Source organism: Anas platyrhynchos, chromosome 8 (assembly GCF_047663525.1).
Source record: "Anas platyrhynchos isolate ZD024472 breed Pekin duck chromosome 8, IASCAAS_PekinDuck_T2T, whole genome shotgun sequence".
NCBI lineage: Eukaryota > Metazoa > Chordata > Aves > Anseriformes > Anatidae > Anas > Anas platyrhynchos.
This window is the reverse complement of record NC_092594.1, coordinates 34,961,825-34,983,179: the sequence shown is the minus strand read 5'-3', so window position 1 is coordinate 34,983,179 and position 21,355 is coordinate 34,961,825. Positions and strand designations below refer to the sequence as shown.

The following is a 21,355-nucleotide window of genomic DNA, read 5'->3' as shown; positions in this document are numbered from 1 at the left end:
TATTGTTGGGTTCTGAAATACTACAGTTAAGGTGCAGATCTGGGCAAGAAGAAATTTTACTGCAAATGCTTTATCTTCTGATAAATTATCCTCGTGCTGTGTTCTTCATTCATTGGGGCCTGGTTCAGCTCACAATGGAAGATGGTGAAAATCATGGGAGATCTCCAAAAAAGTGGGGTAAAACTCACTGGTAACATAAACGCAGTTGGTTTGTTTAATCTATATCAAGAAAAAGTACAGCCCATGGCAGGAATTTAGAGTAGGACTGAGAAGAAAAGTGGAGCCCTAAAAGGGTAGCTGGTGCGTGGTGCATTCAATAATTGCATTTATGAATGAACAATTAATTATTACCAACGAATCTCTTGCATATTATTGACCAAGGCACAGAAGCTGCCTTTTGGCACCAATGGCTTGCTCAGTTCACGCTTGACAATGGGGGATTGTAGTGGCTGTTCCCTTAAGAAATTGTCCAAGATTGGGACTTATTTGTGCACCATTGCTTGCATCAATTAACAGCACAATCTTTTTGTTATGAAAATGCAAACATTAGTGGCCTGAGGGGCCTTGTAAATGCAAATATAAAACTTTAATTTCAGTATCCCTCACTTTCCCTTTAAGCAAAAAAAGGCCTTTTTTTTTTTTTTTTTACTCATTTGTTGTTACAATGACAGGTCTTTTTTATTTTATTTTGTTTTATTTTCTCACTTTAAACACAAAATTGAATTGAACCCAGGGAATTTCCATGGGGATCACTGTCAATCAGCAGGTTTGGATGCATGCTTGGGGCGGCTGGAGCCGGCTGCCGAAAGCCACAGGCTCCTTGGGGCAGGTTGGTGCCAGCCCTCGGGGAGGGAGCTGGGCTGGGCAGCAGGGCTGGCCCCGGGTGGGTGACAATTCCCATGTGAGGATTCTTTCCACTCGCTCCAGGCAGCTGGGGAGCCTAAATTTGGCACTTACGGTCAGGGGAAGGAGAGAGAGACCTTGAGACGTGTCCTGGAGTCACAAGGTGGCCCCAGCTGGATGACCGTCACCACTGGGAATGGTTTTGGGTCAAAAACTGATGGTTTTGCCCTCCTCACCACGAGATGTGAGGCAAAAGAGAGGTGTCTCCTTCAAAGCAAGGTGGGAGACAGCACCCGAGTCCATGCTGTTGAGGCGCGATGAAAGAATTGGCGAAAAACCCAAGGTCTGTTTTCCCTTTTCTTTTTACACCGCACATATACAAGTAAAATATTAAAACAGCCACTTCGCTTTCTTCCTCCCAGGCTGGCCCAAATGTGCCCAGGTATGTGTCTAAACAGATTCCTGGAAAACCTGCCCCCGCCGAGGCGCGGGCTCTTGCCTTGGCTGCAGTCTGCAGCTCCGCTGGCGGTGGTTCTCCAGCGCGGACGGGAGCCCGAGGTCAGCTACAAGGCAAAAGCAGAAAAAATAGCGGTCAGATGCTGTCCCGAGCAGCATCCTTTGGTACCCACAGGCTCTGCCCGCTCCCCCAGCCTCCCTGCTCGGAGCTGTTAAAATTGCCATCCGGGATTCCTGGCGAACGCTTCATTTGCATCCCTGGCAATTCCTAATTAGACCAAAGGGACAATTAGCCAAGGTAACAATCCCCTACCTAACTCCTAACGCTCTTGTTACCTTTATTTCACAAAGCTGGTGCTGCTGCCACAGGAGAATGAGGATGCTAGGCTTCGGTGGCCACTGGCACCCAGCCTTCCCTTGACCCATCCTACAGCCCCGCATGGGCACGGCAGGACCCGGCCCCGCATGGTGGCCCTATTGGGGTCTGTTGGGTGTTAGGGTCTGTGGGCACTGCACACACTGGAAAAGGGCCTGTCCCAGCACAGGGAGCAGAGCTTAGAGGCAGGGGGGGAAAAACAGGGGGAGAAAAAAAAAAAAAAAAGTTTTAAGCTATTTGTCACCAGTCTTCTCCCCTTCACACCACAAGCACCTTTTAAGAGTCCTCCCTTGGAAAGGCTGGTTGTTTTTCTTCCCCCCCTCCCTCCCTCCGCCGTTGCACTCCTCTGCTTTGTGAACGCTAGAGGCTCTCTGCGAAAAAACTTTAGTTCCTGACTCTTTTTCTTTTCTTTTTTTTTTTTTTCCAACTTCCCTCAGGGAAAAATGTGGAGTTAATTAGCTATGTAAAATGTCAGATGCAGGAAAGGGGCTGTGCTTACTTGGATATCCCATCCGAGGCGAAGTGACTGATATTTTTTTTTTTTTTCCCCCTTCGTTTTTTTTTTTTTTTTTTTTCTAAGGGGTGGAAAGGAGCTCGCGAAATAAAAGTGCAGCAACGAGCCGGTGGCTCCCAGAGCGGCCGGGGCGGGCGCGTCGGGAGCCCCCAAGGCAGCGCAGCGCGGAGCCCACCTGCCCCCGGGAGCTGCTCGCCCCTCGCTCCGCACCTCTCCCCCGGCACCCAGCCGCCCTGCTAGGCGCACGCCGAGGCTTTTCTCCTTCCCTTCGACTTCTCCTCCAGGACTTTTCCACCGCCGCTGGGACAGCCGCAAACTTTTTCTTTTTCATTTTTTTTTTTTTTTCTTCTTTCCCCCCCTTCCCTCCCACCTTCGCTGGTGGTTTTGTGCTTTTTTCTTTTTTTTTGCTGTTGTTGTTGTTTTGCTCTTTTTTTAATTTTTTAAACTTTGTTGTTGCTATTATTTATTTATTTCGGGGGAAGACCCGCCTGCGTTTCAACCTCCCGTGGCCCCAGCGGAGCGGCCGGGAGCGGCTCCGGCAGCACCTCCCCGGCGCACCGCGTGCGAGCCCGGCCCGGCACGGCTCGGCACGGCTCGGCTCGGCCCGGCACGGCACGGCTCGGGCTTTCGCCCCCGATAATGCAGAGCTACAAGTACGACAAGGCGATCGCGCCGGAGAGCAAGAACGGGGGCAGCCCGGCGCTGAACAACAACCCGGCCAAAGGCAGCAGCAAGAAAGCCCTGCTCATCTGCCTCGACTTCCTCTGCCTCGTCATGGGTGAGCACTGCGCCCCAGCCTTCCTCTCCCCTCTCTCCTCCTCATCCTCTCCCCGGGTCCCGCTGGGGAGGGAGGCTCGGGGCTGAGCCGAGCCGAGCCGGGCCGGGGCCGCGCCGCTTCCCGAACAAAAGCGGGGCCCTACGGAAGGGGGGGGGGGGGGTGAGAGAGAGAGAGACACAAGCTTGGGAAGTGTGCACAACCCCCCGAGCCAGCTCTTTTTGCAATTTATTTAACTTTGTTAAACCCCAAAGTTGTTTAACTCTGCGGCCCCGCGCTGCCGTGCGCTCCCCCGGCGCTGGGGGTGCCCCCGGCAGGGTCCCCGCTGCTCCCCGGGGGCTGCGGGCTCCAGGTGGAGGCAGTGCTGGGGGGGCTCCGGGGACAGGGAGCAAAGCTTTGACTCTGCTCTGTGCCGGGGGGGTGGTGGTGCTGCCTCCCTCTCTCCATCTCCCTCGGTTGTTTAAAAAGCTGCTTTGAAGCTCGCCCGGGCATCTCCCAGTGCCTGGAGGAGCCCCAGCCTCAGCCCCGCTGGGCTTTTTGGAAGTGGTGGGGCAGGCACAGAAACTGTCAGCGCTCTGCCTCCGAAAAGCCTTCGCATGCCAAAACATCAACCGGTCAATTATGGCTGCGATGCCGAATATTTAATTGACAGACGCAGGCAGGGGAAATCAACTGGCTTCCAACAAAGAGATTAATAACGCAACAGCACGTGAGTTTAATACTCCAGACACCACAGTCTTTAAAACAATTGTTTCTGCTTAGGGCCCGTTTTTTTGAGGACTGTCAGTTTGATTTAATTTTTCTGTAGTTTATTGATCATCTGGTGTATATTACGAGGCACTAATATATTAAGAAGAGAGGCATGGTTTTCTCTTTATATTCCCACAAGAATAGGGGCCAGTGCAGAAAGCTTCATCTTGTATCTGGAAAAAATAAAAATACTCAGTATCCTCTATGTGAAACTAACGTAAGCAGAAATGTAGCTTGACTTACCTCACTTACTGAAACAGGAGGTTGGATTCCTAGTAAAACAACTCCTAGGAGTCAGAACTTTTAAACTTTTATTTACTCAAGTTTTTTTGACTTTAGGCATTCCTGGCATGAGTAAGTGCTATTTGAATGGGTAAAGGACTTTTGTTGTTGTGTATTGTTGTTTTTTTCTTCTCTAGACTAAGGGTCCGAAATGAAAAAGCAATTAGTTGACATGTGTTATTCTACTTGTGATGGTTTTGGTAAACAGAACTTATCAAGCATCACTGGAAGGTATTGTTAGCAGTGAATAATGTGATACACCAAAAGCCGTGATTGTTGCTTTGTTTCACGTTACTGCAGGTGGAAATCAGAGAGTAAACACAAGGGTTGTTTTTAGGGTGAGGAATGTTTGAAAGTAAGAGCATGAATTCAACAGCTGAAGGAGAGAGCTTTGGTCTGGCTAATGACATGCAGGTGAAGAGCACTGGTGGGACGTGCCAAGGGAGGTGATTATGTGATGGAGAGGCCGGGGTGTGTGTTTGTGGATGGGCTTTTCAAATCCACCCAGCCCAGCAGTATGGGACCTGCTGGTGGATGTCTTTGCATGAGTTGCTGTGAAAGCCAGCTGCCCCCCTCGCAGGAGGCTTGGCTTGCTCTTCTCTCTGCCTTCCTCTAGGGAAAACTAAGAGTTTGCAGTTTTCCAGGCACTTGGTTCCTATTTTTCTTTGTCACAAGGAAAACACTTTGGAGGTGAGGGAGGAAAAATAAGTGCTCTAGCTGAAGCCTGGAAGAGGAACCTGGATGGTTACAAGATGAGGGGTATTTACATGTCCAGTAAAGAAATGTAGTCCTACGTAAGCTAATGAGAAGCAGAGTTGGGTGAAATGATTTGTTTTAAGGTGGATGCACTGAGCCAGGGTCTTCTGCTGGTGCACGTAGGCATGGCCAATGGCCTCCAGTGCAGTTAAAGTGAGTTACGCCCCTTGAGTGGCTGCCCAAACACATTTGGAGTAACAGAAGGCTTTTCTCATTTGAAGACCACTTTAGGAAATATTAAAACCGGTCATTTGATTTGCAGAGGGCTATGACGATGCATTGGCTTCTGCTGCAGTTATTTTGCTGTAAGTCTGCCCTGAGTCAGTATTCTATGGGGAAAAATGAAAAGAATAAGCTATGGCTGAAATGCCTTTCAGAAATGACACATGCTTTCTGTGAGGCAGCAGATGTGTACAAACTCTTCTTTGTTTACATACAAATTTAACCAAATTACCCAGAAGACAATTATCATAAACATTTCAGAAAGTTAAAATAAGTAAAGCAGCGCTATCAGGAGCTTCCTCCAGCTTTAATTGGGTGCAAGGTGTTAGAAGGATCCACTTTGTCTCTCATCGTCATTACAATGGTTATCTTGATAGAAAATGCATGAGGGGAAGATTAGTATCTCTGTTCCTCAGGGATGGTGGGGAGCAGTTGTCAATCCATTGATGGGAGCACGTTGCTTTGGCAGCTGCCAGAGCATTGCTGGTGGGGTGGGCTTCGTGAAGATCTGACAAGCCAGATCACCCTCAATTTCCCCCGCATTTCCAGCTTGGATTGGGCTAAATATTTCTGAATACCCCGCTCTTGATGAGTGCACTCTGCATATGAATGTGCCAAGCACCCATACTGACAAATCTCCGCTTCCTTGCACCAACAAGAGGTTTCATCGCAGATACCGTGAACATCCCAGAAATTGTGTGTCAGAGTTCAACTGGGTAAAAGAGGCAGAAAAGAACTGAATGTGCATTTAAACCAGGTCATTCGAGGGGGCGAAAATAACTTTCTCCATCTGCTTCCTCTTCTCGGGATGGCTCTGTTTAGAGAATTAGAAGATGCTTCCTGAAATTGTTAGGGCCACAGGCGAGCCTGGTGGTTTGGAAGAGTCCTGCTGGTCACCGTGACACATCCGAAAATGTGGCTGAGGAGCTCGGCCTGGGGGGCTTTGCTTGGCCCCACCAAGACAGTTAGTGGTGTGGGTTGAGGAGCAATGGGAAAGTTTTTGAGGAAGGCTCTGATGTGAGGACCTCATGCCACCTACAGTGGTCACCCTGGTTGTGAGCAGCTCAACCAGCCATCACCTTTCTGCATGGGACGTGGGCCCAGTGGGGCAAGTCCTCCTATCCCGACCCTTCAGGTGGGATGTCTTGGAGGCTGTTCCTATGGAAGCAGCATCTAGGGTTAAATTTGCTCCTCTCAGTCCTGCTTTTTTTTTTGCATTAGGCAAACTGTGAGCGGCCACCTGTGCTCTGCTGACAGGCGCCAAGCCGAGCGTTTCATCTCAGAAGAGGGGAAGGCTGCGTCAGCAAGGCCAGCAGGGCACGCTAGGGTCTTCAGTAGCTCGTGTTTTTGCAGCTTGCGCAGGTACAGCAGCTTCCCAAACGTCCTGCTTGTGCTATAAAATAGAGGGGTTTCATCTGGCTGACCCGCTTCCTCTGCTTGTGGAAGTCAGGCTTATGGGCATGTGTATTTAGGGCTGGTGAGATGTAAAGCATGCTTAACTTACCGTGCTTCTCATCCTCCTGTCTCTAATTGATTTTTTTCTTTTTTTGCCAGTCACAGTTAGTCAACACAACACAAGTTTACTGCCTTCAGGAAGTTTTGAAGCAACAGATTGATAGGCCTCTTACGCCCTTAATATCTCTTCAGCTTTCTCACAAATTTGGCATCTCTTCTGTTGTGAGTCTGATGCTAAAATGAACTTTGAAAGTAAATATTTATGCTAGCAGGACCTTGAAATGTTTATGTAAGCGGGGATATAATCTTGTAATTTGGGCTAACAGTTTAGGTTACTCTTAACTCTCGTCTGTGTAGAAAATTGTGTTGTTGTCCAGCTTCCAGAAGCAAAAAAGGCTTGAGTTCCACCTGAGCCCCTGCCATGCCATCACAAAAATTGGCACAAACAGGCCTGGGTTTGTCATTTAATTGTAAGGAGTGGGAGGAATTAAAGATGAGGGATGAGGTTAGAGTTATTTGGAGGCTGTAAAGTTGAATCCGATGAGCTAAGCAACTCTGTTTTGTTTGGGTTGTTTTTTGTTGTTTTGTTTTTTTACGACTACCCTGCCATGCAGGGCGTGCTGACGTGCAGGTAACATCTTCCTATAGGTACCTGAAAAACTGCTGACTCAGCTGTTTCTTATTTCTGGTGAGGGACAATGAGCTCTGGCCACACTAAACCAGCCAGGCAGTCCCAGTGCCTTGGTGTTGTCTTCTCCGTGCCTTCCCTGGGCTGGGGAGGTCTGGGCCCGCACCACACGGCAGAAGCTGTGTGGGTGGAGAGCCGTCATCGTGCTTGGAGCATCCCTAAATCAGGTTTGGTTGTTGGTGTTTACGTATTGCTTCTTTTCATCCCGGTAGGAGCTCCTCACGGCAGAGGTCTGTCACGAAACAGCAGGGTCTGTCTCAGGGATGGATGCTCTGGTGAATGCAGGTTTGCAGGGGAGGCATCTTGGTAAGGGGCTGTGTGGCTGCATCCCGTCGTACCTTGATTGGGATGCTTCTTCTAAAAAATTTTTCAAGACTGAACCAGCAATCAGCATCCAAGCATGATATCCATCCTCAGTTTTTGCCCCTTTCTTGGAAGATAGAAAGAGCAAAAGATGACTGGAAGAAAAGATGAAAGAAATGTTTTGGAGGTGTTTAAAATATTTTTTTTTTTGTGTGTGTGTGTTGACTTTATAAAAACTGAAACAAAAAGTATCAAGAGCGGGTTATTAGTGACAATTATACCTGAGGTGTTAATTGCAGAACAAGGAAGTGCTGTACCTATGGCAGACCGAGTCCTCGGGGGTATAAATCTGCTTGCTTTCCTGAGCTGGTGGAATTCAGCCAGGCTGAAGATGTGTCTCCAGGAAAGCAGGATTACGTGCTACTGCTTCGTGGCCAGGAGTGCTTTGAATCTTGTGTACCTGCTGCTGAGACAGGCAGGAGATGGGATCGCAATTACAGTAGACGACATTTTTTTTTAATCATATCTGTTTGTAGTGAGCACAGAAAATAATATAAACATCGCTCCCAGATCAAACAGATTATTTTTATACCCTTTAAAACTCGATTTAATATGCATACCTTTCTGGGGCTGTCTTGGTCTGACTTTGTTTGCCTAGATACAGGTTGACAGTACATCCTCCAGATGCTCGTGCCTCCATAGACCGCCCAGAAATGGTTTGCATACTTGAGCTAGGAAGGCTGTTCACATGCCTCCATCTCTGTCTGAAATGAGTTAAAAGAGGGGAAAAAAAACACCCCAGCCCTGTTCTGTAGCTTGCTGTGGAGGAGCAGACTCCGTCCTCTCTGTTTCATTCATACAATGCTCCCGCTTCATCCGTGGCAATCCAGGAGGGACCGTTGTGGTCGCCCGGTCTGCCTTCGCCTCGAACAAGGGCATGCCTGTTGAAGGCAGCATGGGGAGAGGCAGCAGCCTCCGAGCCCTCCTAGCCCAGCCTCAGTGCAGCCGGCTCTGAGAGCTGCAGCTTCCCCGGGGGATGTGTCACAGGGGGAACAGGGAACCCCCCTCCCCGGATGCCAGCTGGGGGCTGGGTATCATTGCCCTGTGTTGTGGTGTTTTGGTGCTTAGGGCCCTGGCTGCTGCAGTTACGCTGATTTTTTTGATAGCTCAGGTTTCATGTTAAAAAAAAAAAAAAATGTGACTCAAGTGAATGATAATGCCTCAGAAGAGCGGTGACTTGAAGAATCCAGTATTTATGCTGTAATGGTAAAGTCTAAAGTTGTTTTTCTGAATACACTTCATGATTCGTATATTCTTTGGGTGGCTGGTGTGGCAGAGCAGTGGGAACTGGTTCAGCAGAGGCTAACGGAGCCCTCTGTGCCTCCAGCACTATGACTCTGCCCTGTGCCCCTGACCAGATTTCTGTCAGGCTGGAGAGGTCTCACCAAAAGCTGGGACGAGGATGCCCCATGCACCGTCTCCTGAGGGCTCAGTGTGATCCCTTTCACAGAAGGACATTCGTATCTCAGTCAGAGCCACCCCATCATTTTTCCATTTCGCTCTCTCTCGTGACGCCTATTTGCAGAAGCACGATCCGCTCCACGATTTTAGCACGCAAAAAGTTCCTCAGTGTAGATCAGGTGTCCGCATGCAGGGTTGTGTTGGGGCAGCTGTTGGGAGGTCGTGCTCAGGAATTCTCCTGAGCAGGAAGGATGCTGCCAAGAAAGAGGAGTTTGAAAGTGTCTTCATGGAGTTTCCTGACACAAACCACTGGAAAACTTGCCTTAAGTTTATCACCAAGACAATGTATTAAAAAGCTTGAAACTTAGGTTGGCCAGGCAGCTCTAGGTGCCAGAAATATCTTTAAACTCTTGCACTTTCAAGTTGGTCACGTAAGTGGGCTTGTTTTTCACATGCGTTGGATGTTTTGAGGACAGAGGGTTGAAAACCGACTCTCCGCGTCAAGTAAATATTACAAGCAGAGCCTGTAACCTAACTCTGGAGCTCCTGATGTTCTGAGGATGCCTGTGCTCTTTGTGCTGGGTGTTCCCATTCCAGTGCTGCCTGTATGTAGCTTGCACCTTTCCGCGAACTTGTCTTATCAGAGCACATGGTGCTCTCCATCAGGAGCTACGGGACTGGGCTGGGGCTGCTAGCCAAAGCCCAAATGGAGCTGCGTGTGGTCTGACTGCTGGTGACACTGAATCACTGGAGAGCATTTGTAATCCTCTAGTACTTTCCCATCATTTTCCATCCCTTGCCCCAAAAGGATGCGGCAACTACACTGAGCACAGCACAGAAGCTTGGGAGATGACTGCAGCCTTCTGCTAAAGCACACCCATGGGTCTAGTCTGCAATGGCTGAGGCACAAATTGAAGATGGATTGGCAGTGCTCTTGCTTGGCTTAGGCTGGAAAAACCTGGGCCTTGCCCTGAACAGTGCAAGCAGCTGTGGCACGGAGGTGTCCTACATGGCACTGAGGGTTTGCAGATGGCTGTACCTCTTGGGGTTGCTTCAGCTTGCCGGTCGGAGGAGCTGAGCGCAGTGTGGTGCTTCTTTCCACGAGGTTAAACAGAAAAAGTGAAAGTCCCTGGTTAGTGGTTTTGGGCAGACGTCCCTCTTGAAGCAAATGATGATCCCTCTGAGAGCTTGCTTTTCCCCACGGTGTCAGGGTTGTAGCCTGCTGCCATGCGGAGGAAGCAACAAGCTGCATTCCCTGTAATTAGCTTTCAGCTGGTTTTACTGTAAATTAGCGAGAATGACGGTCACTTTTTTGAAAGCTTTTACAGCAGTGCCCTTCATCTGATTGTGCATGTGTTGGAGGCAGGCACCGCAAGCAGGCATTAATCCCACTGCCATTAATCCAGCGTGTGCTTATTCATGGCTGAGACATCGCATGCCTCGGGACGAACCACTGCATTTGAAAGCTGCTGTGACAAGCGGGGTCTGGGCTTCCTGGCCTGGGAAGTTATTCCCCACCTCTGTTCTGGGGTGGTTTGATGCTCTTTTCTCAAAGCCCAGCCCCGCTGGTCTTTCCCACTGATGTTGTCTGTGAGGTCTCTGCTGCAGCAGCGCAGTGGCCGTGGCAACCGCTCCTGCACCCCAAGTATTTCAGCACAGAAGAGCTTTGAGGCTTTCCAAGGCTTTTTGTTAGGCCCACCACTCTCCAAAGTGATAGTTTCCAAAGGGAAAGCCAAAAATATCTCTCAGAATGCTGCTTAGTGAACGGCGGGTGCGTTTATTTTCCCGAGTGATGCTCGTGGGTTATTTTGGATGATGGTGAGCCGGTGGCAGGCAGCAAGGCTCCTCTGAAGCTGATAGCTGTGACTCGGTTTGGTGCTATCAGGTTTCTGAAGCAGCCCTTTGATCAGTGATTAGATGGCCCTGGCTTTTTGCAGAGCTGCTGCTCCCTTTGGCTCCTGGGTTTCTGCCCTGGACCTCAAAGGCCCAAAGGAATGATCCCTGTGCAGAGCCTGCTGTCTTGCCTTGTGGCCGGGCAGGTTTGTGCCTCTTGGTGTAGGGAACATGAAGGAGCATCTGCCCCCATGGGTGAGGAGCAGGAGCACAATGAGGGCACTCCTCAAAGGCCAAATTTCCATTACAGATGTGCCCAGCTGCCTGGTGGGGTTTGCAGAGCTAACGAGGTACCTCTAATTCCTGATCATTTCATGTAGGCTCAAGGCCTCTGCCAGGGCCTCACCAGGTAGGGAGGCAGCTTTTGAAGGCTGATCCTCAGCCATGTGCCATCCAGGAGGAAGTCTGTGGCTCCCGTGGCCAGGCCGAATCCTGTCCCTAGGATATGTGTGCACCTGCCCCTGAAATTTCCACCTCGGTTCCTGTGTGAACGTAGCTAGGTGGCCCCCCTCGCACGCTTCCCTCTTCTGCAGAAAAGGGAAGCAGCCTTGGATCACCAGCTGCAGCTGGCTCGGCCCTTCCCCAAACCAGGGCTGAGGCTTTTCTTGGTAAGGGTGCATGGGAAGAGGTGTCCCGAGCGGTCTGCCAACCGATAACAGGAGGCACAGGTGGATAGTTCACAGAAGAAGGGGTTGGAGGGCGTTTTTGCTTCCTCAGAACTGCCAAGCTAAGGAGAATTTCCTTTTTCTGCACAGCAATACAAGTTTTCAGTAGAGGCCTGCCTTTTTTCTTATTTTCTTATAAAAGTTAGTAGCATCAGTGACTATCTCATAAAATAATCCCATTTATTTTCACCCATAATCCAGGTTACGTTTTTTGTTTTTTTTTTCATTGCCTAACACTCCCCATTTCTTGACCCTCCCTGTCGCGTTAGCATGCAGTGGTCATTCTGCTGCAGCTCCCACAAAGCAGCAGAAAACCAAGGTAACAGCAACATTTTGAGTGAAGGGGATGAAATGTGGAATAGGTTCAGCGTATTTCTTTGTCATTGTTGGAGTCCTATTCAGTCTGGAGCTGAATAGGAGGCTGATTAGCATGTGGAAGCATTTCTAAAGCATTGGTCTGGGGAGGGTTGGTTTTTTTGTGTTTGTTTTTTTTCTTCCTTAAAGGAGAAGTTTTGTGGCATTTATTTTTCTTACTGAGCTGGCATGAATCTCTGTGAAATGCAAAACCATGGAAAAGTCAAATAGCATTTTAGAGAGAGCCTATTTTGATAAATTATCACATGCACGGGCACAAAGAAGTTCTGCAGTGCCTAAAGCTGCTGCAGGGTCTATGGGTGCCACATTTTTGAAATGGTCAGATGAGTGGGAGTGAGTTTGACCATAGGATGCATCTGGATTGCAGATATGAGACTTTGCTTTTGCTCTTGCTGAAGTCATCTGCAAAACTGGATGTTGCTTTACGAACGCAGGAGTGGGTCCACAGTCTGAAAATCCACCTGCTTGAACGCTCAGCATTTTGCTTTCACAGGGAAAGATATAATGCTGAGGTCGATGAAAAAGCTCACTGCAAGTGGAAAACCAGCTTTTCCCAGTGATAATTGCTTCAGGTTCTGGGTGTGGGGTTTCAGGGAAGAAGGTTCGTTTTCCCTTTGGCATTGGCAGAGTTACCCACGTGGAGGGGAAACCTGCTGCACCGTCCCTTGCTTTGTGCTTGGATGACGCCAGAGTCACCACAGGACTTGATGCTGGCACACCAGGGGGCTTCTTGGGCAAGTTGCAGCCCTTTGCTGTGAGGTCTGGTGTGCTTAGCTCCAGGTAACTGCAATTATTGCCTCGCTGCCATCTGTGCTGCAGGGCCTCAGCTGGGGCTGTGCTAGTGCAGAGGTCCTGTCCTGGATGCACTGCATCTTCTCATCCTAGGGGCACTGCAGGATTTTTGGGGTGTTTGCAGACCAAGTTGCATGCTGCAGCTGCGTGGGTTTAGCACACTTGTCCCCCCGAGCTTGCAGACAGAGTGGGTTAGTACAGTAAAGTGGATTTAACATCCCATTGAGAATCTGCTGCAGCTCGCTGCTGTGTCTTCACGCAGCCTAATGAATCCTGATTAAAGCTGCTGTTTAATTAAGGAGAACTTAGCTCCTCTGGTCACAACTCACGATTAAAGGACTGTTTGAAGTAATTCTGCAATACTTTTCCCCCCTCCTCCTTTAACGTGAAGAAAGCTGCTAGCGCCGTACGTGCCCCAGCGCCGAGGTTTTGAACGTTATTACAGGACCGCAAACCTGCTGGCGAATCTGGCTGCTGCCAAGGCACCCGAACATTAAAAAGCCCTGCAGAGGGGTGGGAGGGAGTTCAATCTCAGGATACGCTGATTTGGAAAGGGAATCCAAACAAAGAGGCTTTTCAGCAGAGGCTGAGACTTGGCTTCTCTCAAGGGCAGTTTGGGCTTGGGGAAGCATCCGGGAGGCAGTGAGCGGCGCGGGAGTGCGCGAGCTGGATGCGGCGCGGTGTAAGGTTTCCCAGCACAGCACGGTTTTGTGTTACAGGCTGGGGAGCTGCCTGTAAGCGCTCCCCTCTCTTCTTTTTTTTCTCTTTTCCCCTTTATTTCTGTTGGAAACAAAGGGGAGGTTTAGGCTCTTCTTTTCTTTTTTTTTTTTAAAGAGAGGGAAAATAAAGGTCCTTGCCCCCAGCTCCTGGAGTTTTGGTGCCGAAGAGGAACCTGGTGGTGTCTCCAACCTGGAGAAACCCTTTGCTGGGGGGACAGGATCTTGGTGGGCAAGTGTTTGGCTCAGACAGGGAGAAATGGATACCAGGACACCTTCATGATGAAGTGGGATGTGCATCCACAAGGCCCCCCACTGCTGTTGTGCTGAGGGCAGGGCACTCCACGGCCCACAGTACGAGCCCTTTCCCTTTTGGTGGCACCTCCAAGTGCCACTGGGCTTTTAAGAAATGTCAGGAAGAGCAGAGTGGAGAGGAGGTGCTACCAACCATCTCAACCAACCAGTCGTGTTTTTTTTTATTTTTATAGGCACCAGATGGTTTTAATAGAGGAAAGCTGAACTTCTTATGACCCTTCCCCACAGACGCTGTTTGTTGTTTTGTAATTGTGGCCAGGACAAAACCGTGTCCCAGGACCTGCCGCGAGGGTGAGGGCTTGGTGCCTGGTGCCTTCTTCTCTCACCCCACTGTGTGCCCTCCCCACTGCCCCATGCCCCCTCTCCCTGCCCTGCCTCCAAATTATCTGGGGGAAGCTGCTGGCCATGAAAGACTTGAGGCTTTCCACCCATCCCCATGTAAAGAGATTAGCAAGAGTACAAATCGGAGAAAACTGAAACATCTCAAAGCAAAGCGCAAGGAAGCAATAAAACGTCAGGCCATGTTTTCCCTTCTAGTTGATTAAAAATGCTTCTGATAAGCAAGAGAGCTTTCCTGGCTGGACAAGATCTGTATCGTGTCAAATGCACTGAAAGGTTTATTAGGAAGATAAAGTGGTGCGAGCGTTGGGCTGTGCTTGCAGCCCGCCGGTGTCGGCGCTGAGTTATCCTGTGGGGCTGAAGGCTTTTTGCAGTGGTATGTGAGGAAGGAGTGTGATGGGAGAATTGCTCGCCCTATGGACAGGGGGCAATACAAATGTAGGAAAATAGGGGTGTCTGGAGGGATGGTGGGAGACATGGGCGTCTGAATGCTTAAAAGCTGTCGGAAAAATTCGTATAGAAATTGGCTGTTGGGTAAAGGAAGAAGAGCAAAATTTATCAAATTGCTGCTAATGAGGGCCTCTGGGTGCTATATCCATAATGCAACCAAACCATGATTTCTGAGTGCATAGCTCTCCCGTGACTGATGCCTCCAGGAGCAATGTTCCACCAGGGCTGACCAGTTCTGCAAATTCCCTCTCAACACGTCCAGCCTTGTTTCTGGCTAGCAGCCTCAAACCTCCAGTAAATCTGAAATAAAGATCCATAGGGCTCCTGGGCAGAGAGGCAGCCAGGAACAAACTGTTATCCCTATTTCCTTTGCTTTTGTTTCCAATAAGGTTTACTTCTTTGGGAGCAAACGGAAAAATATGTCTTCAGATACATGTTGAAAAAGTCCTGTGTTTGGCTAGCCCATCTCAGAGACCATTTTAGCAGTCCCCAGCTATAGTGGTCATCATTTTTATCACCCATTTGATGGCTGGTAGGTGATGGGACAGCCTGCTGGCATGCATTTTTGTGGCAGAGAGCTTTGCTGCCCATCTCGTGTGCCACTCATTTCACAGTGCCTCTGCGGACAGGAGGCCGCTGAACCACAGCATGCCAGGGGCAAGAGAGGCTCAGAGGACTTGCCTTGGCTTTTGGAAAGTGTAAAATCAAGTAGGAAAAGGAGATGAGGGCTAGGTTTCCTTCTCTCCATGGGAGAACCGGTGGTGGTGCTTGGAGATCTGCTTGACAGAGCGAGGGGCTCGGCAGGCAGGGACCTGCTCCGCTGTGGCTTCCCCTTTGCTTGAGAACTCAATGACTGTGTTTTCTGCTCAGAGATCAAATACAGGACAAGAATTAAAAAGCAGGAAGACAAAAGATTAGCTTCCGTGCCGTTGTTTGACTTCCCAAGGTTTAATTGCCAAGGGCTGCTCGGGGAGCCAGCTGGCTGTGAAGGGACGCGGATCTCAAGTTAGAGAAGGGCTTTTTTGCTCCCACGATCTGGTAGCTGCTATATTTTCTTTTGCAGGAGATAGAGCTTTGTATATATTTTTTCCTCCAGAGATGAATTATCTTCAGGTACCTGCTTCCTCAATTTCTCTAGTTGCTGTTCAAGCTCCTGCTGTCACTGTTTTACTACCTACAGCAGCAAGAGGGTGAAAGCAGCAGGAATGGCAAGTATGGAGCGCAACCTGCACCTTAATTGTAGAGTTTTCCCTCTGTGGAGCAGAAAAGTAGTGTTTATATGAAGGGAGAGGATGATAGGTGGTTCAACTTGCAAGCCCTTGTTGGGGTGAGCGGAAGCAAAAGAGCAGTAATGAACTATTTAATGCCACTCATCCATTTTTTAAAGAAATATGGTTCTGGTGAGCTTTGATGGCTTGCAGTGTAGGAGCAAAACCCCAGTGGTTTCCATCCAGACCATGCACCAAGGGATGTGCACATCCCCCAGTGACAGCAGGATTAGCCCCACTGGTGTGTGGCCTGGGAGCGAGCTGGACAATCCCAGTTTTGCTGCCAGAACCTCACTTTTACACTAACTCAGAAAGAAGGGAGGAAAAAAAAGACCAGCTTACTCCCCCCTCCAAAACCAAGCAACCAACCTGCCACCCCCCAACAAATGCATGCATTATTTGGCATGCTGGCTGTATAAACCTCGACATTAGCTACCTGTGAATCATCCAGCAGCATGTTAATTGGTACCCCTCGGTAGATTAGGATTTGGCATCAGGTCTGCATGTAATTACAAGCCACACACAGAAGGACACAGGCAGCTAATGAACTCCTGCCAAACTCCAGCTCTGCTTCTGCGGCTTTTGAAGTTTGCTGGTCTTTCAGTGTTTTGTATAGCGAGCGCTGAAAGGCATCAAATCACTCCTTTGACAGCGTTTAGAAAGAGCTGGTTTGTTGAATGAGAGAGTCCCTCCAAGCTCTGATCTGAGAACTGGAGCATCTATAGGCGCCTTTCTCACCGGAGCAGTAAATAGGCTGGAAATCGAGGACACCCCCTACGAGCTGCTAAGCTCCTGCCTGGGCAGCAGGAGCCAGGGGGCTCTGGTTGCCACGATGGGCTGCAAGAAAAGAAACTATTTCCATTTAAAAACATCCTTCCAAACAACCGTGCCAGTGGTAGAGGGAGAAATGGGCTTTTTCCCAAGCGTCGAAGCGCTTAGAAAAGAGGCTGTGCGAAGTGGGTTGTGGCACATTGCATGGGGCTGAGATTGCAAAGGAGGTGGGAAAAGGGGTGCTGGAGGTTTCTGCAGGTTTTTGTGATGCTGAGCAGTGGCATTGTAGGGTGCCCAGTTCAGAGGCTTGGGGGTGCTTTTCTGTGGCATTTTGTTTCTGTGGTCAGGCCTGAGCCCCTCTCCTCTTTTCATGATGGATGTGACAAAGGGAGCTGTTGAAGGAAAAAAAAAACAATTTCCCTGAAAACCTGCAATTTTCAGGCAAACATACCAGGCAAGTTTCATGGTAGTACCATGGTGAAGAGGAATAATGCAACTTGGCACGAAGCCCTTCAAGAAAAAAAAAAAAAAATAGGGAAACAGTAGAGCCTTTGTCAAAATTAACCGCAATAAAGAAAAAGGGACTGCCATTCCCTTGGACTTCTTTAACCTTTTTTCCCCAATTTATTCACACGTTCCTTGACAGCGGGGCAGGGCATTGTTACGAGGGGGCTGGAAAGGGAAATGGGGAGTTATCCATTTTTTGCTCTTAAAGAACACTGTATGCATTGTGTCCCCTGGGTGCGTGTAAATAGGAGCCTGGCCGTTGCCTGCGCTGTTCGGATCTGGCCCCATTTCTGCCCTGCCCTAAGGGAACAGGGCCATGCAGTGTCACCTGGCCACAGAGCAGCTGTCACAGAGAGGTAGTTCATCCCATCCTTGGTAGGACGGGGCAGCCACCTCTGTTGCTCAAGGTGACCACCGAAGTAGCCCATTCACAGCTGTTTTTCACCAAAATATCTTAACCCACACAACTGGGCAGCAAGGCCAAGGCAGAAGCCTTCATGTACAAGGCTTGCCCTCCCTGTAATATGAAGCTCGTATAGTTAACTGCATGATTTTATTTTATTTATATATATTTTTAATATTACCTGGATACCAGCGCAGTCTCAGCTATGTCACACATTGCCGTATATTAGGGTGCCACTCTCACAGTGGCTTCTATCTAACTTCAATCAAAGTACAGGAGAGGAAGAAATGAGATAATCCTGCATCTTTTTAACCCATTGGGCATAGACACAGCCTTGTGGGGCTTTGCCTATGGGACCAGTGAGATTAAACCCCCATCACTTGAAGGGCTCTTGAACCATTTCCACCTGCACTCATGCTTTTTTGATTTTCTTTCAGCGCCGTGCATTATATCCTGGAAAGTGTACCAGATCACGACTACCGAGGGGGAAAAGTTTCATTTCCAGTTAATCAAGGGAGTTGTGTAATACCATTTTCTCCTGGGGAACTTCCAGAAAAAAGGAAAAAAATAAGAGGAGGGAGTATTATATAAAGCGAGTATATTAAGAGGAAATAAATTATGAATTAAAAGTGATTAGTGAACTTTTAAGGAAGAGGTCAGAAGTGCATTTTGGACTACAAACTTCTTAAGCTTTCAGTGCTTGTCTTCGGTTACAGAGTTATAACCCCGCATTATTTGTGCAGGTGGCTGCTGCTGCAAATCCGAAGCAGGATTTTGCATTTACAATAGGTACATTGACAGAACGGGGTCACAAAGCTACTTGCGGCCTCCTCCTGCAAAGGAGCAGTTGCTCCCAAAAACGTGCTCAATTATGGCTGTAGAGCTTGGCCAGGATGCTCCGGGCAAGCAGGGAGGAAGCTTGGGAAGTTTAGCAGATGAATTTTGTTTTGTTTTTGTTTTAAGGGGCCTGATGTGGACCAGGTGAGCTGGCTGTATTCCTGCATTTGCTCCTTTACTGTTTTAAAAAATAATAGGATTTGGTCAACTGCATCACTTTGGCTGCAGCTTTATATTTCCACTGTAAGCTTTTGCTAAGGTTTGTCATGGTTGTGCAATGAAAAGTAGCTTATACCCGGCAGTGTTTGGAGTAGTGAGCTGAGGTAAGGAGTCGCTGCTCATTATTCTTGTATATTAACGTGAGGCCTACAGCCCGCAGAATTTTAATTTTGAATAGGGGCTGGCAGAGTTGAGCAGACCCCTTGTTATAAGGGCAAATTGGAGGGTGCCCGTGGCAGTGTGTGTCAGTGGGGCCAGTGCGAGCTCTTCCTCGAAGGCAGACCCAGGGAAGCCGTGGCGAGGCAGAGCTCCTTCCAAACCCCATTGACTGGCAGAGGAAACTGGGCTCGCTTCATTTCTAATTGAAAACATAATGGTCACCACAGCGTGTTTTTCACACACTCTGTTTGCCCTGGGTATTGCAGGGTTTGAGGATGTGTTCTTATGTTCTTAATTTTTTTCCCCTCTCTATTTGAGCTGGGTCATCCTAGGTCAGACTTGGTGTATCTAGAAGGCCTTCCACAGCACTTGGCCATATAGAGGTGCATCAAAAGATCCTGATGCCTTGGGTTTTCATGGCATATTGCATTTTTATTTGTTTTTCTAGACAATGTGAGCTGATGGCTTTTTTTCCATCGTGCTTGATTGGTGCCGTCTCTGGGTTCCTATTTATAATGTCTTTTATAATCATCCTCTCCAACTTTTGCGGGTTGGCCAGTCTGGCTTAGATCCGTTCTACCCCACAAATGCAGAATTTTATATGCATCTAGATATTGTGACTTGGATAAGCTTTTGTTCTTATTAATGCATTTTTTAGGTATTAAAAATATATGCACACTTTATATTAAAGCTCTTTTTAATATATCAGCTAACGCCAAACTCCCAGGAGGAACAACTTAACATACTTCTTAGAATTCCTTTCTCTCCTTTTTTCCTTTGTACGTGGTGTTTACTTCTGGAAATAGGTAACAGGTACTCTCTAAAAGAGCAGAATTCCTCCCAGCAAAAGCAATGGCAGCGCTCCTATTCATCTGGAGCCTTTGGAGAGCGAGTGCGTGGGTCTGGCACGGCGAGCTCCGGCCACATAAGGAAGCATTTCCTGCTGGAGTTTCGAATCCAGAGGAATTTGCAGTGCGTGAGAATAATTTCACATTTGGTTTAAAGTATCTGTGACCAAGAGCTTTTCCCTTAATGTCCTCCAGAATGGTTGGGTCAATGAGTGTACTCCAGATAGTACTTACTGCAAAAGATGGGTTGTGCTGCTGAATAATGGTTTTGGTCTCAAGGTAGAGATAGCTGTCAGTCATCCAGTGGCATTCCTGCCACCGTCACCACTTCCTTTTAGAGGCACTTCTCAAATACCCGTGCGGCTTGGGGTCATAAATATTACAGGGTTGTCCATATAGAAGATGAGTGCTCTTTGCTTTCTTCATTTGCCATTGCTCTCACAGGCATGAGAAGGCATTTTGCCCAGCATTCCTGCATAACCAGCTCTTACTAAAGAGGTGTTGTGGGGAACACAACGTAAAGTCTAGAAAATATCATCATCTAGGTCAAAAGGAACAATGAACCTGTGTCTGCCCATCAGGAAGCAGACCTGGTAGACCTAAAAATGGTGAGGTTTACATTGTAGTCCCTATGAATTGGCTGAAATAGAACTAATAATTATAAAGTGGATGGAAGCGTCGCTGTCCTGATAGCTAGGAAGAGCACCAGACAGATTGACGTAGGCAGCCGCAAAGGTTAGTGTGAGCTACTTGGCAGAACCTACAGCAGGTAGAAAATGGACTAGGGTCTTGGTTCTAGTGGAAATCAGCCCTTTGTGTGTTGGGACATTTCCAAACAGGTCAAATCAGTGAAATGCCATGCATACTGCTCCTTGTTTGTAGGTTCTTCGGTATTCTAAAGCAGGTACCTGGTCTACAGTAAAGTCTAGGGTTTGTTTGTACATGTATGTTTAGGGAATCTTCTATCCCCATGTGTTTCTGCGTAGCTGAGTAGTAGAACTGTAATAGAGTGAGTTGAATGGGAATCTGTTTTGAAAACAAAGACATTAAATGTGTTTCCAAAATACGGGCAGATGCCCAGAGCGGTCTTCTGGACAGCTGGAACCATGGTGAAGAACAGTTACATCTGAGCAGCTAATAAAATGTGAGGCTGAAGGTATTGTGCATTTCTGATATCTTCTGGTGAAGATAGGAGCATTAAGTATCCAGATTCAGTCAAAAAACATTGAGGAGGCACTCACTGAGCCTTTCAAGAATTTTGAAGATCCCGGCATAATTCAGCATGATTCTTGATTTAGCTGTCATTTGACTATGGATCAGGTCCTTTGAGATGTAGTTTTTGTTGACCAACCTCCTACTGTTTGTTCCTCCATCCGTTTTGTTGGTGCTGGTGCAGTGTCAGGCCCAATAGTGACTGTCAGTATATGCCTGATATGATGAAAATGTGGAAATTGTTTTATTCTTCGTGTTATAAAATTTTATCGGTGTGTACATATATTTGTATCTATATAATGTCAACTGTCTTCAAGAGTCATTCACTCTTGCAGCAGCTGCCAAAGCTTGATGTGTTTATTTCTCATCTGAAGTGCTGCCATTCTCCTCCAAAAGCTGGGGAAGCCAACATTTAAAGCCCCAGTAAAAGCCCACCGTAGCCAAATATAGTTTTATGCATTATAAAATATGTACAAATATCGTAAACCAAATAAGGTTTATATGTACCCAAGATCAGCCACTAAATAGTTCAAATAGAAAGCCTGTCTCTTGCTGGAACCCAAATATTTACACAATGTATCTTGAATGAGGAATTAGATGCCCCACTCAGCCCTGCCAAATTATTTAATGATCTTTTTCACTTATTAAGCTAGACCTGTAATCTACTGAAACCTTAAAAACATGCCCACGGCCTGGACACTGGCA

The 21,355-nt window shown here is 48.1% G+C and overlaps 1 protein-coding gene across 1 annotated transcript in view; it reads left to right on the top strand.

Moving 5' to 3' along the window:
* The first annotated feature begins 2,252 nt into the window (after window positions 1-2,252).
* PLPP3 (phospholipid phosphatase 3) overlaps window positions 2,253-21,355 on the top strand; it is a 42,359-nt gene continuing 23,256 nt past the window's right edge. Inside the window, exon 1 of the mRNA XM_021273272.4 lies at window positions 2,253-2,967. Within this exon, the coding sequence (XP_021128947.2) occupies window positions 2,829-2,967 (139 nt within the window). The 5' untranslated portion in view covers window positions 2,253-2,828. The remainder of the gene's footprint in view (window positions 2,968-21,355) is intronic.